Raw genomic sequence first — 22,718 nt, 5'->3', positions numbered from 1 at the left:
ACCAGTGGCAACCAGTCCTCCCTGGTCAAGTTGTAATATCTAAATCAATGGGAGAGGCTAACTGGAAAGGGAAGTCTTTGGCTTATGGAAGGCTTGGCTGGCCTATTCTAGGACCCTTTGGGGCTCCATGGTGACTTTCATTTTCTTGCTGAAAATTTTACTGAAATTGATACACATTCAGTGGGTCTGCATTTTTTTTATTGCAAGAGACGAAAAGAGAAATACTATTAATTTGGTTAAATGATATCTTCCTTTCTGTCACAGTGTAATTAAAAGCAAAATACCCATCAGCAGGAGAGAATATTTTGACTGTGCGGGGGAGGGGTTAATAGGAGTTCATAATATTTCAGTGCAGAATTACTTTTTCTCCTCCTAGGAGCTACATTTAATTCCTGTCATTCTGGCATGGGTTCAGAATGTTATTTTTTTTGAGAGAGAGAGAGAGAGATTTAATTAGTAGTATGATGAGAAGCCCAATCAAAGGTTTGTGTTTTGAGGTGGAGGGGATGAAGTCTAGAGAGCTTGTCAACTCCCCCATCTTCATTGCCATGAAAGAGGTAAACAGACAGCAATATACTTCAGCTTTCATATAGGTTAGTGTATCTTAAGTCCCTCATTGCTAGTGCTAGGGAGTTCTGAGTAGTTTGTTTAATCTCTTTTGAAGAAAAGGTTAAATTTATAAGCCAAGATCAGACCTTCCCTATAACTCATACAACTCATCCTGTTAAATGTTTTAATATATGGCACCACTGTTTCATTAAACAACATCCAGGAATAATTAGTTCAGCAACAGTGCCTTGGAACAAAAGTCCTTGATTTAGTTTAACTTTATAAGTTAGGTTCTTTTGATCTACAAGAACACATCTGGGGCCTTTAAGAAAGTAGAAAGAAAATATTAAACGTCTATTAAGATTGCTAGTGAGGGTTTTCAAATGACAGTAACCCTTTGGTACCAGAATGTTGTTGAAGACAAAAAAAAAAGAGTGAATTCTCTATATTGCACAAGATGTCACATGCTGCTTTGTTATGTTTTGTTACTGAATTAATAGTTTGGCTTGAAGATATCACTTTTATTTGCTGCCTTTTATTAAGAGACTTTTTTCTAGTCTCTTAAGTCTTCTTTTGGTATTTTTTCCCAGGTGAGTATATTTGTACAAAATTACCTGTTATGAGCCTGTTCCTCCTGTTTCATGTGTATGTCCATGTGTGTTGTTTATTTAGGCCTGCATGATCATATTTGGATCATTACTGCCTTATAAAGCTGCCACAAAAATGACTTTTTTTTTACTAATTGTTGAGACTTTGGAGAATAAAATCATTTCTTCTTTCATCTATGTCTTTGCTTTCTAGAATTTCAAAATGGGAAATTCACAGCCATTTTCTTATTTATTTATTATTTGATTTACATCCCGCCCTTCGTCCCAGCAAGAGCCCACATTTTGTGAATCTGATGCCAAGGATCGCACCATGATCCATATTTGTTCTCTTCCAAAAGTGAACTGATCTCCTTTTACATTTTGAAAGAGAGAAGCATCTAGTGTTTTTGCTTTTATTATAATTTGTTTAATTTTAAAATGACATCATCTAACAACTAACTTGTATTTTTGGGCCAAAGGTGTAAGAACCCACTAAAGAATGGATGCTGTTTTCCATTCACAACTTATATAAAAATGGATATATTATTTAACATATTAATCACTGTCACTTTTCAGTTTTCTGTTTTTATTAAATTTCAAGCAAAATTCACCACAAATAGAAATAATTATAGCTGTTAATGAAAACAACAAAAATTGCTTTAGAACTGTTTGTCTTTGTTCCTTTTTTAACGGCTCTTTTTATTGGGGTATATTACAGTTTTTAATATTGAGCTTATTTTAACAAGATGTCATAAGTGAAGAAAGAGAATTTTGCCTGCAAGAAAGAAACCAACAACCCTTTATCCCTCCCCCCATCTGTAGTACTTCTCCAGTAAAAGTGAAAACACCTGGCAATATTATTTTTCAGTATTGATTTTATTGTAAATGCGATTTTCTATTCTCTGTATGTGTGTATATATGTGTTGTGGGGGGTGTACAGGTATTGTTTTATTTTTAATTGATCATTTAGCTGCAAGGTTATGAACTAATTGTGACCTCTACACTCCACTCTTAATTGCTTCTGACCTACTCCGTTAAGTAAAAAGAAATAACCTAACAGAAGGGTAACCAGATCACTGCTGCCACACCAAGGAAACAGGCAAGCGTTGGGATGCTCTTTAATCTCTCTATCCACACAGCTCTCATTTTAATTTGCAAAATTGAACCCAGATCGAGAGCAGTAAAGCCTGAATACGGTAAATATTCATGCCTCAGTGATCTAGAGTAGCTCCATTACATTTCAGAGATTGGGAGAATTACCTTTTGGATTATGTATATTCATGGGCTGATTTTTATTTGAGATATAATATTACTCACATTGGGCTACATGTCACACATTCTACCAAAACCAGCCTCCTGACAAAGCTCCAAGTGTTGCTTACACATAAAAAGTTTTACTTCTCTAGCCTATAGTTTCCCTTCTTTTATGCTTTTCAAAAACTAGTAATAAACAAAAATATCCTTTCTAAAAGAGGGAGGGGTGGAAATCCATCCCTGTGAAAGTTCTTCTTTATAAACCCTTCAGTCCTTTGTTTACTATGATGTAGTATTTTGTGGACTACTTTGAAGTCTTTGGATGAAAGTGTTACTATTGTTCTAAACCCAAATCTAAAGCTAAAAAAAGAGGAATTTGGTTTAGTTCATTGGAAGAATGAATTTTCCTGCATTTGATATTACAGCCTGGTTTTTCCCTTGTGTATGGGTGAGGGAGTTAAGAAGAAAGAGAAATACGTGGTTTGAAAGCAGTGTTCAAAAACTGGTATATAATATTAAGCTTATTTATAATACCATTCATTACAGAAGAACAGAACAAGTTCCCTTATTCTTTATCTGCCTCATGAAATGCTAAGCTAGTATATACATTGACTTAGATATACATGTGCATGGGTCATTTGATATTTTACATTTAGTCAGCATATTCTAACAAAAGGGATAGGATTTTCCATATACAAGCCTCTCTCTGTCTCTCTGTCTGTCTGTCTGTCTGTCTGTCTCTCTCTCTCTCTCTCTCTCTGTGTATGTATGTGTGGAGAGAGAGAGAGAGAGAGAGAGAGAGAGAGAGAGAGTAGCTCTAAAGATGAATTATTCACATTTACTGTAAATTAAACTAATTGTTGCTCTCAACATTTTAACAATTTTTCTTGTATATAGCAATTGGTACACATCAGTAATGTATACTTGGTCTAATTCAAGAAGCAAATTATAGTCAGTCAGTATTTTACTGTGTGGTCCATAAGATATCCCACTGCTCCATGAGATATCCCACTTCTGACACTCTTGTGGATACCCAGGGCATGATCAAAAGAATAAAACTCCCTCAACTACTTGATGTGAGGGGATTATAGTGACAGCCATGTAGTGATTCACTATAGAATGTCAGAACCTTTCAACCTTCATGTTTCCCAGCTGATTGCAAAGGTGGAGTGTTTCTTGGTTCACACTAAATCATTACTACGATTGCTTGAAATTGTTCAACTATTTGAGGAGAACTCAACAGATGCTATTTTTGTTTTGTTGAGGTGCTGCATTTTTATTATCCTTTTATATGAATTTCTGAATTAGCTTTCCTCTACAAGGTTTCATCAAATTTAGTTGTGGAAAGTATTATCACCTATGGCTCTTTTGTAGATCTTTCTTGAAAACAATTTGAATCTAGTTATTTGCAAATGTAGGAAATTCCATGTTGGTACATACTTGGTCTATGAATTAATTATCAGAGATGCTATAATTAGGACTTCCAGATATGATGAAGTGGACACTACTTTACAAAAGCATAAGGCGTACTAAATTTGTTTTTAAGGCAGGGATGGAGAACTCATGGCCCTCCAGATGTTGTTGTACATCATCAGCTGCATGGCCAGTGGTTAGGGATGATGGGTGTTTTAGTCCACAACATCTGGAGGACACCAGGTTTCCCATACCTGCTTTTAAGGTGCCACAAGACATTTGTTTAAGATCAGGACTGTAGAAGAATTTCTATGAATCTTCCTTTGTACAGATTCATAGTTCATCTTATGTGTGTTTATACAGCAATGTATCCTGAGACACCAATCCTTTAATATGTCTTAGTCTCTGAGGAAGATAATAGAAGGCTAAAGCAACTTGCAAGTATGGAAAAGAGCTCATCAGATCATTAGGGGCATTGGATTTGCCTTCCTTTGAAAGAGAGCTAGTGTAATCAGGTACATACTCTTTATTTCTGATATGGAATGGTAGGAGCATTCCCAAAAGACACACCCTAGCAGAATCTGAGTCCCTCAAAAGACCACTGCTCAACCCTACCTCAAAGATTTCTTGCCTCTATAAATGTGGCTGGTTATTCTGGAGTGACAATACTAAAAGAATAATCTTTAAAACAGCATTGGGTATTTCTCTGAAGATGGATGTGATTCAGCGATTTGCTATCTACATGCCCATTGGAGTTATTTTGTGACTGCTCATGGGTACATCTCTGTCCTCCAAATCACTTTATCAACTGAGCTGAATTTTAGAAGTATGTGGTGTGAGAGTTATTTAAAGTCCAATAGGACTGAATATACGCTAGGGGAAAGGTCTGTTGCTTAAAAAAAGGGGTTTCCAGCTTTTGATCTTATCCCATCAACTCCTCTTGCTTGGGAGTTTAGCACTAGGAACTGCTACAAGTGAATCCTTCCATATAATTATGATTATTAGGATTCACAAATGCTGTGTGATACACTCTTCTGGATCACAGTCGCAATAAAAAATTCTCTGGTTTCTAACTATTTTTCTGGAAAAGACTAGACCATATGTTAATGAAGATATTAAAGCACATTTTGCATTATAACCTGCCTTTCTTCCATCGTGGACCTGAAGGCAATGTTCTCAGGGTTCCCAGGTGCTCGCCCATTTAGGCACTGACCAGACAGTGGAAACGGTGAATATGAAATTAACAGGCAGTAGGACGAATCTGAGCTTTCTTCCCAGAAGTTTAGAGACTATTATAATATCTTTGAATTTATGTCCCACTATTCTACAAAATTATGTAAAGTGGATTGCACAAATTGACACCATACAAAATTATAAAAGTACACTAAAAAACCCCAAAGCAAACGAATAAGCAAAACACAATAGCAATTAAAACAAACAAGCTGCAGTTTTAAAGGTATAATAGAAGATTGGGGGTCATGGGACTGCACTCCGCCCCTGGCTGCAATTTCTTTTGCCAGCTTTAACCAGGGTTCCCTCTTAATCAAGATTTGAGACCAGCATCTGATGCTGCTTCCATAGTTAACAGGGAACCTCTTTAACCATAACTATGGCTACCATTAATGCTGATATAACACAAAACCACAGTTAAGGCAGGACAGGGGAATTCTTGTTAGAGAGGGGAAGAGCCAGAGAGATGGAGAGATGGAATGTGTGTAGTTCCCTCCCAATCTTCTAACCATGGCTAAGTTTTTGCAAATGTCACAGTTCAACTGGTTCAATATACCTTGTTCTTTCACTACAGTGTATGAAACCTCATTTGCAGAACCTCATCTCCTTGCCTTGCAAAACCTGTGATGTCATCCCTGACTATTGTAGTCATCCCTTTCCTGTGGTCATCCTGATGCACAGTAAAATGGAACTGGTGGCTGCAGTTTTTCCCACATTCCAAACACAGTGGTACTGCTTTTCTTTGTTGGTTTTATTTTGTCCAGGATAGTCCAAAATAGTCATGGAAGGTTTCTGTATGTTTGGGTATTGATGAAAGTTATTGTGGATTGGCTCCAGGTGCCCAACTCAGCTTGCACAGTGATCAAAGCTCTTCTTGCACAACAAATACACAAAGGAGTTTTCCAGGTTTGTTTGATGTGCAGTATGCAAAGAATGAGATTCAAAGGATTGACCACATTGGATGCCTATGAGAAAGGCATCTTCCAGTGTGATATTTATTGCTTCCCCGGGGTGTTAATAACACTCCCCTCTTCTGCTCTTGGGTGGTTTCTCCCATTCTGCTTCTATGCCTCATACTGATTCTCACCATAATCTCTATGCCCAGGATTCTTGGCAAACTCCTTTGAAGGTTTTTGCTGTTCCTTTGCCTTTGGCAGAGAATTTCCCCAAATTTAGCTCCATATCCTCATTCACCAGTGCATCATCTCCCACTGAGGTTGGTGTGTGACTTCTTGGCTGTCATCCAGGCCTGCATTCCCAAAGGCAGCACATTCAGGACTTGCTCCAGGATGATCAAGTCCATGATCCGCTCCTTGCTGGTGATTTTTGGGGTGCAGCCATTATTGAGCTGCCTTGCTCAGCCAGAGAAGTGTCTCCCAGGGTATGTCTCGCGGTGGAACAGTTCCACCATGGAATCTCTCCCAACATTCTTCTCTAGCTGCGATCTCTTGTCAGGGGGCCTTTGTGCTGCCTTCAGTGGCAAGAGGGGTCTCCAGCAAGTGGGCTGTTTTTGAGACAAGGTTGCCAGGGAGGGAACACTGAGGCCCTCAGAATAGCTGCGCACCCATCATCGCCTACTATCAAGCCACTGTCTTTTTTTGAGAGAATGAGGTTCTGTGTGGTATCTGTTAGAGACAATGCAGAGTGAGAAATGGCTGGGTGGGAGTCAGTGGCCTGAAGACCTGTGTCTGACCAGGCACAAGTTTCCACTTTTGGTCGAATGCCCAACGTGTGGCAGAATATGCTTCCTGTTTTATATACACAGGCACCCCTGATTGCTGCTCAGTGTCATTTCTTTAATACAGTATGAAATACATAGGCTATCCATTTGTAATGCAAATAAGTTGATGTAGTTCTCAGTTTGAAGCAAGAGGCCATCCATCTCATTTTGTTGTATAACTTTCACCATGTATTCGTTGAAGACAAAGGTGTTTTAGGGAGAGTTGGGTTCAAAGTCTCTCCAAGTCATGCTGTATTTTGAACGTGGCCTTTGGTGTGAATGTGTTGTCCCCTGCTAATGAGCCTCTTGTAGCTGTGTCAAATACTTCTCCTACCCAACTGGTGAAATGGGAAATAATATATACATTAAAAAAACTGGAATGCCCAGTCATTTCTATAAAGCAGGCATGTGATCTTCTGTGCTTAAGCCCTTTGGTTGGGACTGTGTTTTTCCCCAGAATCCTTCAGAATAGTAGATAGGTTTAATCTTAAACTTGGGATGTAACATCCCACTAAGATGTATGGCAAACTTGATACATCTCTCAGAGCTTAATGGTCTGTGCTGTCATTAGAGCCAAGGAGATAATACCATGCTTGTAAGTCTCTTGCCACATTTACTATCTTTTATTCATGACTATGAAAGCAGGAATTTATTTTTTAAAAGAAGGTCACATTTTGACTGAATTTTGTCTTTGGGGGCTGGTGCTCTAGAGATCTCCAGTGCAACTGCAAATAATTTTTAAAGAGTTGGCATTAAGCATACCTTTATAGTACAGTATTGATGCTGTACCCCAATGCAAGATTGAATAAGTGACCTGAATGATTTCCTAGCGTGCAAAGAGAACCCCCCCTCTTTTTATTTCCAGAGTCCCTACTGCTGAAGAAAGAAGCTTCAGTTCTGTTTCTTTTGCAGTGAGCAAACAACAAAAAATTGGGCAATATTTTCAGTTCTCCCCCAATGTTCATATTGTATTTTGTCCTATGAGTACAATCTAACTTAAATATAGGGCAATCCTCTTGTTTTAGTGGAGGTGAAGTGTACATTATGTTAATACTTCGATTAAAGTTACTTAAGTGCTGTTTAAACTATTTGATTACTAACTACCTTAACTAAGTGTTGCAATCTGTTTTTTTCCTTTTTATAATTTACCAGTTTGCTGAATTTGCTTTGATTCCACTTATTATCAGAAAGGCTAGGTTGCCTTTATCTTTTTTGTATCAGTAAGATGCGGTGACAGCACTGGAGGTAGGAGGATGCTTGGACTCTTATCTAAAAAAGCTAAGAGCTATGGCATATGGAGTACCGATAACTTAATGAAAGTTGGATAAATAAAGGAAAAGAAGCTTCATTGTATCAGGAGAAAAAGCCATTAGTGGAGTTTTTGTATGCTGTTTTCTATTAGTTAAACTGCTTTGAAAACCTTAGTGGGTTTTTCCTTTGGTCTTCAAATAACAGGTTCTTTTCTTATATTGAACACATTTGTTTATCTTAAGGGCCTGAACAGTTTGGGTGCTTTTAATTTATCTCTCCTTTTGCATTTTTTTAATCTGTATATGAACACATGGAACTTCCCCAGTCCTTCTCCTCCACCAAAGCCATTTCACAAGCCTCTACATCATTCTGAGAAATATTAATGTGATCATTCAGATAAAAATATTGGAACATTCTTTCCTGATTTATTTTCAGGCATTACAAGATGCCACCTCCTAGTTAAACATGAAGCTGCTCTAAGCAGATTTTGAGACATCGGGAAGTTTGTGTTTGTTGATGAACCTGAAGTTGCTAGATGAAGTTCCATTTCTTTTGGAGTGACTGCCCAACATTGATAGAATAGGTGTGCCATTTTTATACTAAGAATAAATAAATCTTTGGATGGCATAAAAGCAGGAACTCTGACCTTTGCAAGTGGGATAGAACTGGGGAGAGGAGAGCTTATGTTGAACCAAATCTGTGACATCTAAAAGTATGCTTATAGAAGGATCCTACATTATTTTTTGATATTATTATTTAAAATAGGAACAGTAATTTCCTCTGCATAAAAAGTCTTTGGATTGAGTTTTCCTGTAAAAATGAAATAAAGTTATCAAAGATGGGTGTATGTTTTTGCTTTTGAAAGCCAGTGTGGTGTAGTGTTAAATGGAGATTGTGGGGAGACCAGGGATCAGATCATTTAGACATGAAGCTCTCTGGGTAGCCTTGGCCCATTTGCTGTCTCTCAGACCACCCTACCTCACAGGATTGAGTAGGTATATTTTAGCTTTTTTTTTTAAAAAAGGAAATCTTAATTTTGAACCCAGACCCTCAAGTATGAATTTAAATTTATAGCTCACCCAATCCAGAGAGCTCTGAGTGGGTTACAACTGAGTCACTATAAATGCAGAAATGTTGCTTTTTACAGAATTTGCAATACTTTAACAAGGATATGAGGTAGTAAAGGGTACAGAAGGGAAGGAAGCGTAATGTAGCAGTACCAGTGCAGAGCAGCTCAAAGCAAGCCCAGTTCTGTCCTGTTCAGGTGTATTAAGGTTAGAGAAGTAGAAGTTGATCCTATTTATACTCTTGCTTTGTTTTCTTCTCACTTCCTGTATGATTAAGAGGAACATGCAAAAATAAGATATTTGATCCAAAGGACTGTCTCAATTAATTGTTCTAATTTCTAAAGGTATTTATTTAAAAAGTTGTTAGGGACTTATTTATGTATATTATATATACTATCCTATTCCAAACTGCCTAAGAGCATTTAATGGCATTTATAAAATGCTTCTTGATGCCTCCTTTTATATGGGAGGCTTCACACAAACTGTTGAAATGTGGAAAAGAGGAAGCCTTACAGGCTCACATATGTCTGTTCCATGCTTTCAGCGACTTGTGAATCTCCTCTTCAGTAGTACTCATATTGGGAGCACAAGTGTATGTGTGTGCTATGAGCCTTCAAGTTGATTACGACTTATGGTACCCTAAGAATCAGTGACCTCCAATAGCATCTGTTGTAAACAACCCTGTTCAGATCTTGTAAGTTCAGGTCTGTGACTTCCTTTATGGAGTCAATTCATCTTTTGTTTGGTCTTCCTCTTTTTCTACTCCCTTCTGTTTTTCCCAGCATTATTGTCTTTTCTAGTGAATCATGTCTTCTCATGATGTGTCCAAAGTATGATAACCTCAGTTTCATCATTTTAGCTTCTAGTGATAGTTGTGGTTTAATTTGTTCTAACACCCAATTATTTGTCTTTTTCACAGTCCATGTATCCGCATAGCTCTCCTCCAACACCTCATTTCAAATGAGCTGATTCTTGTCTTACCACTTTTTCACTGTCCAGCTTTCACATTCACACATAGAGATTGGGAATACTATGGTCTGAATGATCCTGACTTTGGTGTTCAGTGATACATCTTTGCATTTGAGGATCTTTTCTAGTTCTCTCATAGTTGCCCTCCCCCGTTCTAGCCTTCTTCTGATTTCTTGACTATGGTCTCCCTTTTGGTTAAGGCTGTGCTAGGGTATTAATAATCCTTGACAAGTTCAATGTCCTCACTGTCACCTTTAAAGTTATGTAAATACTTCTGTTGTCATTACTTTAGTCTTCTTGGGGCTATTACACGCTGGCCCCAAGGACATGGTAGAACCATCAGAGGCCCACTGTAATGAATTTGCTAGGCACTTCTAGGGTAAAATCTTCAGCATCCACCAGAACTTAGACTCCAGTGTTATAGCAGGTGAATCAAGCGGGGTATCCTTGTCCCGATTTCTTGGATGAGTTTCAGTTGGTGCAGCTTGAGGACGTTGACAAGCTGCTTGGACAGGTTTGTGCAACCACTTCTGTGCTAGATCCTTGCCCTTCTTGGCTAATAAAAGCTAGCAGGGATGGAACAGCCGGCTAGGCCAGGGAAGTGATTAATGCCTCTCTGTGAGAGGGGGTGCTCCCTGGCTGCCTGAAAGAGGCAGTAGTGAGACCACTCCTGAAGAGGCCCTCCCTGGACCCAGAAAATCTTAATAACTATAGGCCGGTAGCAAATGTTCCATTCCTGGGCAAGGTCCTTGAACGAGTGGTGGCAGGCCAGCTCCAGACCCTCTTGGATGAGACAGATTATCTGGATCCATTTCAGTTGGGTTTCAGGCCTGGTTTTGGCACAGAAGCAGCCTTGGTCGTCCTGTATGATGACCTCTGTCAGGAGAGAGACAGGGGGAGCGTGGCTCTGTTGATTCTCCTTGATCTCTCAGCGGCTTTTGATACCATCGACCATGGTATCCTTCTGGGAAGACTAGCTGAGTTGGGAGTGGGAGGGACTGCATGGCAGAGGTTCCGCTCCTACTTGGCGGGTCGGCTCCAGAAGGTGGTGCTTGGGGAACATTGCTCAGCACCCTGGACTCTCCAGTATAGGGTTCTGCAGGAGTCAGTTCTGTTCCCCATGCTGTTCAACATCTACATGAAACCGTTGGGTGCGGTCATCCGGAGCTTTGGAGTGCATTGCCATCAGTATGCTGATGACACGCAGCTCTATTTCTCCTTTTCATCTTCTTCAGGTGAGGCTGTCAATGTGCTAAACCAGTGTCTAGCTGCGACAGTGGACTGGATGAGGGCTAGTAAACTGAGGCTCAATCCAGACAAGACTGAGATGCTGCTAGTGGGTAGTTCTTCTGACCGGATGGTGGATGTCCAACCTGTCCTGGATGGGGTTGCACTCCCCCTGAAGGAGCAGGTTCATAGCTTGGGGGTTCTCCTAGAACCATCTCTGTCACTTGAGGCTCAGGTAGGCTCGGTGGCACGGAGTGCTTTCTACCAACTTCGGTTGGTGGCCCAGCTACGCCCCTATTTGGACAGGGATAACCTGGCTTCATTGTCCATGCTCTGGTAATCTCCAAGTTAGATTACTGCAATGCGCTCTATGTGGGGCTGCCTTTGAAGACGGTTCGGAAACTGCAGCTTGTGCAAAATGCAGCAGCCAGATTGGTAACAAGGACCAGACGGTTCGAACATATAAAACCGATTCTGGCCCGCTTGCATTGGCTGCCTGTATGTTTCCGAGCTCGATTCAAGGTGCTGGTTTTGACCTATAAAGCCTTACATGGCTTGGGACCACAATACCTGATGGAACGCCTCTCCCGATACGAACCCACCCGTACTCTACATTCGAGATCAAAGGCCCTCCTCCGGGTGCCTACTCCAAGGGAAGCTCGGAGGGTGGCAACAGGGGAGAGGGCCTTCTCAGTGGTGGCCCCCAAATTATGGAATGAACTGTCTGACGAGGTGCACCTAGCGCCAGCACTGTTATCTTTTTGGCACCAGGTCAAGACGTTCCTCTTCTCCCAGGCATTTTAGCATGTGTTTTTAAATTGCTTTAAAATTTGTATATTTGTTTTTAATGTTTTAATTGTTGGAAACCGCCCAGAGAGCTTTGGCTATGGGGCGGTGTGCAAATGCAATAAATAATAATAATAATACTTCTCATCATAAAATAAAAAGGGAGGCAGTCCTTCCCAGCAGAAAAAAAGCAGCCCAGTCTAATTTGGGAGACTGCAGCAAATGCATGGGAGAATAATAGGAAAGTAGAAAGAGAAGGGCAGTGTTATCTTTATTTTTCTTGTATTCTAAGATTGCTATTGTGTAGCTGAGATGCATTTCTCAAAAATATATCAGCCAGTACCATATTTATGCAGAGACTACTATAAAAGTTAACAAGGTCAAAAGAATAATTCTTAGTATTATTTTCCAGTACAGAAGATAGACAAAGGTTAAAAAAAATTTTTTTTTGAAAGAAAGCTAGATTTTTTAAGTAATTGCTATGAATCTCTATTAAAAGAGCAGTATTTTAATGTCTGAAAATTACTCCACTGGTGTGAACAAGTGTTTTTGCTTTAATGATAAATAAATAAACCATATGAATATAACTATTTTTCTTATGCTTTCCCCCCATAAATAGGTGACGAAGAAAGTCAAGTCCATGCAGATGTTTCATACTCCAGTAACCTATGCCATGCAGGGTGACAGGGTAGGAATCTGCGTCACTCAGTTTGACCCAAAGCTGTTGGAACGAGGTCTGATCTGTACACCCGAATCTCTCCAGACTATTCATGCTGCTATCATTTCTTTAAAGAAAATCCCATATTTCCGAGGTGCTCTTCAGACCAAAGCAAAGTTTCATATCACAGTTGGCCATGAAACTGTTATGGGAAGAGTGATGTTCTTCAGCCCAGCTCCTAATGACTTCAACAAAGAAACCATGGAGAGTGATTTTGATTTTGGAAAGGAATATCTTTATCAAGAGGAATATCTTTCCAAAGAGTCCAAGTCTTCAGAGGAAAACAAAGAGAACGGCCAGACTAGGGAAAGACAGCTCCCAAAACAACAGTGGGCCTTACTCGAGTTTGAAAAACCAGTTACTTGTCCTAAGTTGTGTCTTGTGATTGGCTCAAAGCTGGATACTGATATTCATGCAAACACTTGCAGGTTGGCATTCCACGGAGTGCTCCTTGAAGGAATGGAAGACAAAAATTATGCAGAGACATATCTTCCAAAACTTAAAGTTTACAAGCTGAAACATAAGGAAGGACAAGTGGAACGGGTAAGTTTGTATAATTTAATTTGAGGCATCCCTGAGGCTATTGACTATAGAAGAGTCTTAATATAGTAAAGGGAAAGTAGGAGAGGAACGTCAGAGGAGGGGGATTCAGCAGCTATAATGCTGGTATGCAACACTAAGAAGAGTAAACCTGGAGCCAGTGGTGTGGTAATAGGGGAAATGTAGCTGAAACTAAGCTAACAGGAGTCAATGTCTTTGTTGAAGTCTTTCGGGAGTTCAAATAGGGCTGGAGTTTGTTCATGAAATTCTTCCGGAAGCCTGGTATTTCATCCAGCACAGGATAGTGGAGAGAATGCCACGCACTCTGCTGCTAACGCTTGTCTTCCCTTTTGATGGAATGTTTCCTTAATGTAGAGTTTTCATACTAAGAGGGTTCATGGAGACAGATACAGCTTTCCTTGCTTATATAGGGCTGGTTAAGTTAGATTGTTTTCATTTATTTCTGTTTAGTTTGGGGCTTGCTTATCTTGGATAGGCTTTTTTTTTTAGAAAGCTACAGCTTAATGTTTGGTCCCAGTGGGGGAAAGTGTGAACAAATGGGTGATGAAATCATTCAGTTCTTTTAAGAAAAGTCCAGACTATGGTTTAATAGAAATACTGATTCAGATGGCCCTACCCTACTGCTGATGGATGTCTGGAGATTAGAATAACTAAATTTACAGTGTCTATTCCTGGCACTGATTGAGGAAAACTGCATTCTGTTTGTCAAGGAAGGAAGTGGGTGGCTACCGTCCCCCCCTCAATGCTCTAGGGAGGCACTAAATAATAATAATGCCATGGGGACTACTTTCACCTTTAAAACACTGTAGGGAACAAGTCAGCTTCATAACTTCTGAGAGAAGTGGGAATGAAGTCTGAAACACAGTATCTTTAGCTTGCCAGCTTCGTAGGAGTCTATTTCTGAAACCAGATTTTAGTGATTTTTGTGTTATTCACAAATAAAACATGTTTATTTAATATAGTTTTAGTTGATCCTGTTCTTCATCCTTGATCCTAAATTTGATAAAATTTCCTTCTCCTGTTTTAATGGCCTGTTCGTCTTGCATAAATTCAAATCAGGCAATTATTTATTGTTTTAATCATTATAATTATATTAATACATTGCTCTCATTGCTCCCTCGAGGCCTGTTCTGCTTTTCTGATAAATAGCTCACAATGATTGAACAGCTACTATTTTCTTTACTTGGATCAGCCAAAAATAATGGCTACAGTAGTTTGTTATTAAATAGCAGTAAAGACTTGACACTAAGTTTTTATTACTTATGGTGCCACTAACTACCACTTATAGTAACTATAGCTGTCATCCTTCAGCATAAAGCTGCAGCCAGTTATCTAGGGAATGCATGCTTTTGGGGAAATATACCTTTGTGAGTACTCCATTTCTACAAAGCAGACAATTGTAGCTCTCTGTATAAATCACATGACAGACATCCAGTGTCATGCTGACAAGCTCCCAGTTCTCTTAATATTGCTGGTATAGTGTAGTGGTTAAGAGTGACTCTTTTCACAAGCCATGTGTAGATGAGAGAGACCCACCTGATTGGTCCTGCCTGTGAGGTTCCTTCTTATAGACATACGTATTTATACACAGTCCAGTTGTGTGGAGATACCACATAGTGGTGAAGCAGCTCCACATGACCTGTGTATGTGTGTGTGTGTGTGTGTGTGTGAGTGAGTGAGTGAGTGAGGCCATTGTGTCCTCAGCTTCCAGTTCAAGCATTACCTGAACCACAAATTCACTAGGTAGTTTTAGCCAGTTCACTCTCTCTCTCAGCCTTAGCACTCTCTCCGCATTTGCCCCATGGGGTAATAATAGTAGCTGGTTTATTTAATATTTACATTTCGCCTACCTTTTATTGTGCAAAACAAAGGAATTTGAAGTGCTCAATTCCTACTTTGGCTCAGTCTTCTCCCAGAAAAAGGTCTATGACCCTCCTGGGAAACATGAAGTAGAAGGGGCAGGATTGGAGCTTGAGATTGATAGACGAATGGTCAAGGAATACCTAATCACTTTGAATGAGTTCAAATCTCCAGGGCCCGATAAACAGCATCCTAGAGTGAAGGATCTGGCTGAAGAACTCTCAGAACCGCTCTCTATTATCTTTGCGAAATCATGGAGGACTGGTGAAGTACCAGATGACTGGAGGAGAGCTAATGTTGTTCCTATCTTCAAAAAGGGCAAAAAGGAGGAACCAGGGAACTACAGACCAGTCAGCCTAACATCAATCCCTGGAAAAACTCTGGAGCAGATCATAAAGCCATCAGTCTGTAAGCACCTTGAAAACAATGCAGTGATTACCAGGAGCCAACATGGATTTATGAAGAACAAATCCTGCCAAACTAATCTTACCTCGTTTTTTTGATCAAGTAACCTCCCTTGTAGACTGTGGGAATGCTATGGACATAATATATCTCGACTTCAGCAAAGCTTTTGACATAGTGCCCCATGATATTCTGATTAGCAAGCTAGCTAAATGTGGGCTGGATGGAACAACTATCAGGTGGATCCACAGTTGGCTCCAGAATCGTACTCAAAGAGTGCTTATCAAGGGTTCCTTCTCAAACTGGGCAGAAGTAACAAGTGGGGTACCGTAGGGCTCTGTCCTGGGCCCAGTGCTCTTCAACATTTTTATTAACGACTTGGATGAGGAGGTACAGAGCATGCTTATCAAATTTGCAGATGATACAAAATTGGGGGGCACAGCTAATACCGTGGAAGAAAGAAACAAAATTCCAAGGGACCTTGATAGGCTGGAGCATTGGGCTGAAAACAACAGAATGAAATTCAACAGGGATAAATGCAAAGTTCTATACTTAGGAAAAAGAAACCAAATGCACAGTTATAAGATGGGGGATACTTGGCTCAGCAAGACGACATGTGAGAAGGATCTTGGAATTGTCGTTGATCACAAGCTGAATATGAGCCAACAGTGTGATGTGGCTGCAAAAAAGGAAAATGCTATATTAGGCTGCATTATCAGAAGTATAGTTTCCAAATTGCGTGAAGTATTAGCAGGGCCGGCTCAAGGCATGCTGGGGCCCTTGGGCATCACCTTGCCCTGGCCCCGGCATGTGTGTGCGTTCACGCGGCCCCCCTCTACCTGTCTCCTGTCTTTTACTATTGCCATTAACCAAGATGGCGGCCACAGTTTCCCTAAGGGGATGAAGCCTCTGCCTTCATCTTTGTTGATGGCACGCGTGCATGCTACGCACGCACGTGTCTGCCATCAACTAAGATGGCGGCAGGAGCTTCAGTACTTTAAGGAAACCGTGGGCGCCATCTTCATTAAGGGCAATACTAAAAGGCAGGAGACAGGTAAGTAGGGCTGTGAGGGGGCCGTGGATCGCCATGGATCGTCAAAGGGGAGCGGAGGGGCCACTGAGGGGCCCCCTGTTACCCTGTAGCTCCAGGGGCCCTCAGGCCAGTGCCCCACCTGGCCGCCCTTTAGAACCGGCCCTGAGTATTAGTTCCTCTCTATTTAGCACTGGTTAGGCCTCATCTTGAATACTGCATCCAGTTCTGGTCTCCCCACTTCAAGAAGGATGCAAACAAACTGGAACAGGTTCAGAGGAGGGCAACAAGGATGATCAGGGGACTGGAAACCAAGCCCTATGAGGAGAGACTGAAAGAATTGGGCATGTTTAACCTGGAGAAGAGAAGACTGGGGGGAGATATGATAGCACTCTTCAAGTACATGAAAGGTTGTCACACAGAGGAGGGCCGGGATCTCTTCTCGATCGTCGACTTCTATCTAGCAAAAAAAATTCACAGCTCCACCTAGAGAGAGAGAAAGAGTAGAAAACATGATGTCCTTGACTTTGCCCAGGTATTGAGAAGTATGAATCTAATTATCTGAGGAAAGGGCATCACATTGGTCCTAAGCCTTCATGGGGTAAGAGCCTTCTGCACTGAGTTTTAAAAAGTGACTGGTGACCCACCGATTCCTGCTATGAATTCTGGGTGCGTCTGTTTTGCAAATGTTTGCATAAACCAGATTACACCCTGTAATGTTGTTGCTTTGCCTGAACTTGTCAATGAGTAACTGTGCTATACTAGAAAGAGAAGGGGGGAAGCCATCCACTATGTTTACAAAGCACAACCTGTGCTGCTTGTTGTTATTTTGAACTTGTTTAGTGAAAATAAACATACCGCAAGGAGAAGTGCTCCTTGCTGAAACCATGCACAAAGCCCTTTGACATGTGAACCTTTCCTAAATAGTTGGCCAGCAAGGCTTCATGAACAGGTATTTTAACATGGTAGCTTGGATATGACATTTGTTTGCAGCAGTCGTTACATACCTTTGCTAAACCAATAGTAGTAGTAGTAGTAGTAGTAGTAGTAGTAGTAGTATTTTAAAAATTCCCATCCTTCCTCCCAAAAGGAGTCCAGGGCAGCAAAGAATAAGTGACAAAACAATAAAAACATCTTAAAAACAAAACATTTTAAAAATGCAACGTTACACACACAGTATTCTAAGTGACAAGTACTTTGAAGTCTGCATGTGAATCATCATGTGTGATGACTGTTCACATACCTATTTCATTGTGTGAATATAGAATAAGAAGCAACATAGTCTTGCTTTCTGAAGCACATTGCCATCATATATCTCCCTGTAATCATAGAGTTGTATCCATCTGAGTTCTACTCAGAGTAGATCCACTGAACTTAATGGTCCCACACGGACTAATATTGGATACAACCTATTGAGCTGCTTTAAAAAATTTTTTAAAAGGATACGTCGAGATTTTAACAAGGGCAAAACAAAAATTTCTTGTAGAGCCTGTGTTGGCCATTGTAGATGAAGTGCAGAATTGGTGCCTTAGTTCTTCCACAGTTTTGCCATTTAAATTATATTAGGTACATATGATGTTGTGCGACGTCAGTGTTTGGCAAAAAACAGAACTGCCTAGCAGAACCTGCTTTTACCATGATTAAGGTTTTAGCTGTTTTGAAGTCTGAACATGGGTTTGCTTGGTTGTGCTTGGCTGCTGATGGCATGCTAAATGTGATAATAACACAGCAATGAGGGCACTCAGTGGATAAAAATGCACAATGCTTTAACAGGTTGAAATCCACAGTAAAATAGGAGCATAAGAGATGTATTTATTTTTTGGCTGCTGTTCTGTTTGCGATTGAGCAATTCTGTAAAGCTTAGGAATGTGGAGATGATGGTGTTCTCATTTGAAATACCATTCATGTTTAAAAGTGCAGAAGATAAAAAAAGGATGAACTTTGGTGGCAGAAGCTTGAAGGATATGGTAATTTACAAAATATGGATCAACATGGCTTTGGTTAATTGGTCACAATATTTTCCAGTGAAGGCAGTTCTAAGGAAAGAATATTTTACTTTTAAAATAAAACTTTGCCTGATGAAGCAGAATTTAGCAGGGCCTACTAATGGAAATTTATATGGTCATTGCTTTGGATATTATTGGATTAAACCATACAATAACACTTTTTGGCTTGCACAGGTGTTTGGACAGTTATTAATATTTTTTTGAAGTTGTGTAAGGGTCACTGACTATCTGTCCTTTTTAGTGACAATGGAGCTGATAAGGTTATAATGAGAATATAGGAGGGATGGAGGGATGGTTAAAAAGCAGGTTTATATGCTTAGATTTGAAACAGAATCTAACCTTATTCAGGTGTTTTGGAAATCTGGCCATGCAACACATAAGGGAAGAGTCATGGGGACAAGTGTGCAAGCTCTTTCCTGTTACTTTCTGTGAGTTCGAGGATGATTTTTTAAAGTGGAGAGGCTCCTTCTACTCTTGGAGCCCTGTGTGATGTTGAACCCTAATTTTCTAGAGTTCTACATCGCGTAGGGAGCCTCCATGAGTTGGAGGAGGCTGCACTCTGAATATGCTAGTTTTCTACACACAAACACACAGAGGATTTAGTTTAAGTTTTCTTGATCAAGTTTACCATGCTTTTGCCGAACACATTTTCCCAGTTTTTGTGAGGGGCAGCCCATCTCCTGCCATTAGTCCATTAAGTAAGCTTAAACATAGTCTCAGAAACTGAGCCTCTCTCACTGACGCCATCTATGTAGCCAGTCATTCACCAGAAGTATTTTTCTGTTACTTTAGAGTTCTCTACATTTCACAGAAAGAATTAATGAGAAAACTACATGAACCCTGAGGTCCTTCATCTGCCTTAAGCTACATCATCCCATGTGATATATTCATCATTGTGCCTAGTGTCGTCATTTTTCCCACATTGAGGAGCAAGAAGGGATATGATGAGTCGGCATGATAAAGCAATCCTAGATTCACTCACTGGAGAGACAACATTCTTCACAAGTTAACAGATCTAATCAGCGTACAGCCATCTCCATACCTCTCAGTAGGGAGTCCTCAGCCTTTGTCCTCTTTCTGCAGGTGGCAACTGAGTCACCTCTGTGCTTAAGTTTAAGAGTCCTCATTCCCACCTAGTGCACCATATTGCAGACATCCTCCATCAGGATTGTCAGAGCCTCTCTTGCTGAAAAGATTCTGAAAGCATTTTCTTAGTTCCAGAGGTTCAGAATGCATTTTGATTCTCCGGCTCCTAATAGTCACTCTGTGCCATGCTGTTTCCTTCCTCTTGTAGTTCTAATTATACTTTGGACACATCATGAGAAGACACGATTCATTAGAAAAGACAATAATGCTGGGAAAAACAGCAGGGAGTAGAAGGCCAAACAAGAGATGGATTGATTCCATAAAGGAAGCCACAGACCTGAACTTACAAGATCTGAGCAGGGTGGTTCATGACAGATGCTCTTGGAGGTCGCTGATTCATAGGGTCGCCATAAGTCGTAATCGACTTGAAGGCACATAACAACAACATAGTTCTAATTTTCTTCCCTGAGTCTCTTTCTGCTGCTGTCCTTTCTGTACTGCCCACTCTGTCCTTATCTTCTCTAATGAGGCAGTGTGGAAACTTGCTCTTCACGTCCTCTTACCTTCTCTTCTAGGAGAGCAACCTTCTTATACTTGCTGTTAAGTACACATGCCTAGGACTGGCCTGATCCAGCAGGCTCTTTTTATGTTCTTATTATTTATTGAAACAAGCCAACTTTATAAACTATGGTTTGAAGTTGGCTTGTTTCAATAACTAAAGCTAACCACATTTTGTGTCCAGATTTAGAAATAACTCTAAACTGTGGTAGTAGAAAATGGAAGTGAAAGTTTCTAATATCACAGCCATACTGGAGGAAAGTGATAAGCCTCAGCCTCATTCATAAAATGCTAAAATGTCATTAGCTTTACATCCAAACAAGGCATATGAACACTGCAGTATTCAATCAACTAAAGTTAATTGACAAATGGTTGTTGGGTTGACAGCACTATTTCCCCCCTTGATTGACCTTTCCTGCCCTTGCTTTGCAATGTGAACAGTGCCAAATTGAAGCCTCTTTACTGTATACCTGACCTGTGTTCTATCGGAAGGTTCATTTTAGATTGTTCTAGAGTGTTTTTTAAATACCCTCTTCTTCACCTTTACCTTTCCTCCTTTCCTCCCTTTTTCTAGTTCTCATTCCCTGTCCATTATGTTCTGTCTCCCTGTGTCCCTGGAACAGTGGAGAAAGTGCCTGGGTGCACTTGCTTTCCAAATGTGAGCAATAATGTATTGTAGAGACTGACAATATGACTGTAATTTGCATTATTCTAAAATTAGAATAAACTTTTTAGTGTCTCTGAGGAGAAGGAGGATCTGTTTATGTATTCTTTTTTTCTGTGGAATTAAACCATGAGTTTGTGCTGGATGTCATCACACAAAATGTAGCTACAGCATTGCAAACATAATACTGCAATGCAAATAATATTTAAATCAAAGGATTTTAAAACTGTGTACTCTGTATTAAAGTTTGTGTGTGTAAGGGAGAGGGAGAGTGACTGACTCTTCACCTGTGTTAATACAGTAATATTTGTTTTTTCTTTCTTTCTGCAAACACAAAAGCCAACGGACAGGGAATATTTCATAAAAATCAATGCTATTGTGCCCTTTGGTCTAAGCCATAAAACAAGAGCTATAGAAATAGTCTCTTTGAACTTGAAATCCCTTTCTAAGCTGCTGATCTAACCTAAGCAAGAGAGGGAGAATTTACTAGTCAGAAACATTTGTTCTTTTTTTCCTTTTCCTTTTCTTTTTTTAACTCCTTAAGTGAGTTTGATGCTGCACCTCTGCTCATAAATTAAAAAAATATTATTGTAATGTAGGTCAGTGAACTGAAGCGCCACTGTACACCATGGAGGATTAAAGTCAGAAAGGCAACCCTTTTCCACTCCCACTAGGTCATATGACAATATAAACAAGAAATGCAAGGAGCCTTCAGCTTTTTCTTGACCTAATCCTTTGTTTATGCAGCACTTAAACTGACTTTTGGGGTCGTCTCTGTCTGGCATTAAAGCCCTTAAGCTTTTTGAAGTTTCCCTGAAGTTAATAAAATTAGTCTGCCCTCATGGCGAGGCCCCCGTCTGCTGCCTCAGAAGAAGAGCACATATCCGTTGTTGTCTTTGCAGCTCTAGGTTTTTAAACTTCACATTTTATAACCAGAAAGAAACAGGAGGAGAGTCTGAGAGAGACCCAAAGCCCAAAAGGCTGCTCAGCTAATGGGCAAAGTGATTGCCATAGTAGATGTTCTGAGAACTCAAAGGAGATTATGACTGTATCCAGTGATTGGAGCGAAATTGCTGGTACAGTAATAAAGAGTTGAGTTTCAGTGGGACCAAATAATAAGCTTTTCTAAAACATTTCAAAAGAAAGGGAAGGCAGTGTAAAAACAAAGACAGTTTGAACGCAATAATTGTTCACTTTAGAAAAAAATATTGTTTTTGAAAGCTGAGGTCCATGTCCCACTACCTACCAGTAAACAACTGATGGTCATACAGTGAAGGTTTCCAGACAAACAGAAATATTAATTCTATTAATTAATTAATAGGTGTAGTTTGTAGGGCAGAAGCAAGAATGACCACTGTTTATCATCTTGCTAGCTCTATTGAGTTTTGGTCTCTGCTGATGAATTTATTTAGGTTGTGCTCCGAACAGTGTTGTTGCTATTGATACTCTAGTTTTACAAATGGGGAACTTCATCTTGTAGATAGCAACTTACTAACTTCCCCCCATGTTTGGTCAGCTGTTTTAACTGTTTGTTTTTATGTAGCCTCATGCTGTGGATTGATTATCTTACTATTATCTTACTATTATCTTACTGATTATCTTACTATTGAATTGTATTACTATTTTTAATTATTGTTAGCTGTTTTTAGGACTGATGCTCAATATTTGGATACAAATGGGAAAAATAAACAATGGCACCATCCAGTTGTCCTTCTCATCCTCCCCTCCTTCCTTTTCCTCTCCTTCTGTAGCCCATTCATGCCTGGAGAGCAGTGCTTTC

At 40.0% G+C, this 22,718-nt stretch overlaps 1 protein-coding gene across 8 annotated transcripts in view; it reads left to right on the top strand.

The window, feature by feature from the left end:
• The window catches only part of EEFSEC (eukaryotic elongation factor, selenocysteine-tRNA specific), a 254,940-nt gene that overhangs the window by 151,770 nt on the left and 80,452 nt on the right, over positions 1–22,718 (top strand). For all 8 annotated transcript variants that reach the window (XM_061622028.1, XM_061622029.1, XM_061622030.1 and 5 more), the window contains exon 6: positions 12,673–13,314. In XM_061622028.1, coding sequence (XP_061478012.1) covers positions 12,673–13,314 — 642 coding nt within the window. The remainder of the gene's footprint in view (positions 1–12,672; positions 13,315–22,718) is intronic.

Source organism: Rhineura floridana, chromosome 3 (assembly GCF_030035675.1).
Source record: "Rhineura floridana isolate rRhiFlo1 chromosome 3, rRhiFlo1.hap2, whole genome shotgun sequence".
In the NCBI taxonomy this organism is placed as follows: Eukaryota; Metazoa; Chordata; class Lepidosauria; order Squamata; family Rhineuridae; genus Rhineura; species Rhineura floridana.
This window is presented reverse-complemented; position numbering and strand designations above follow the sequence as displayed.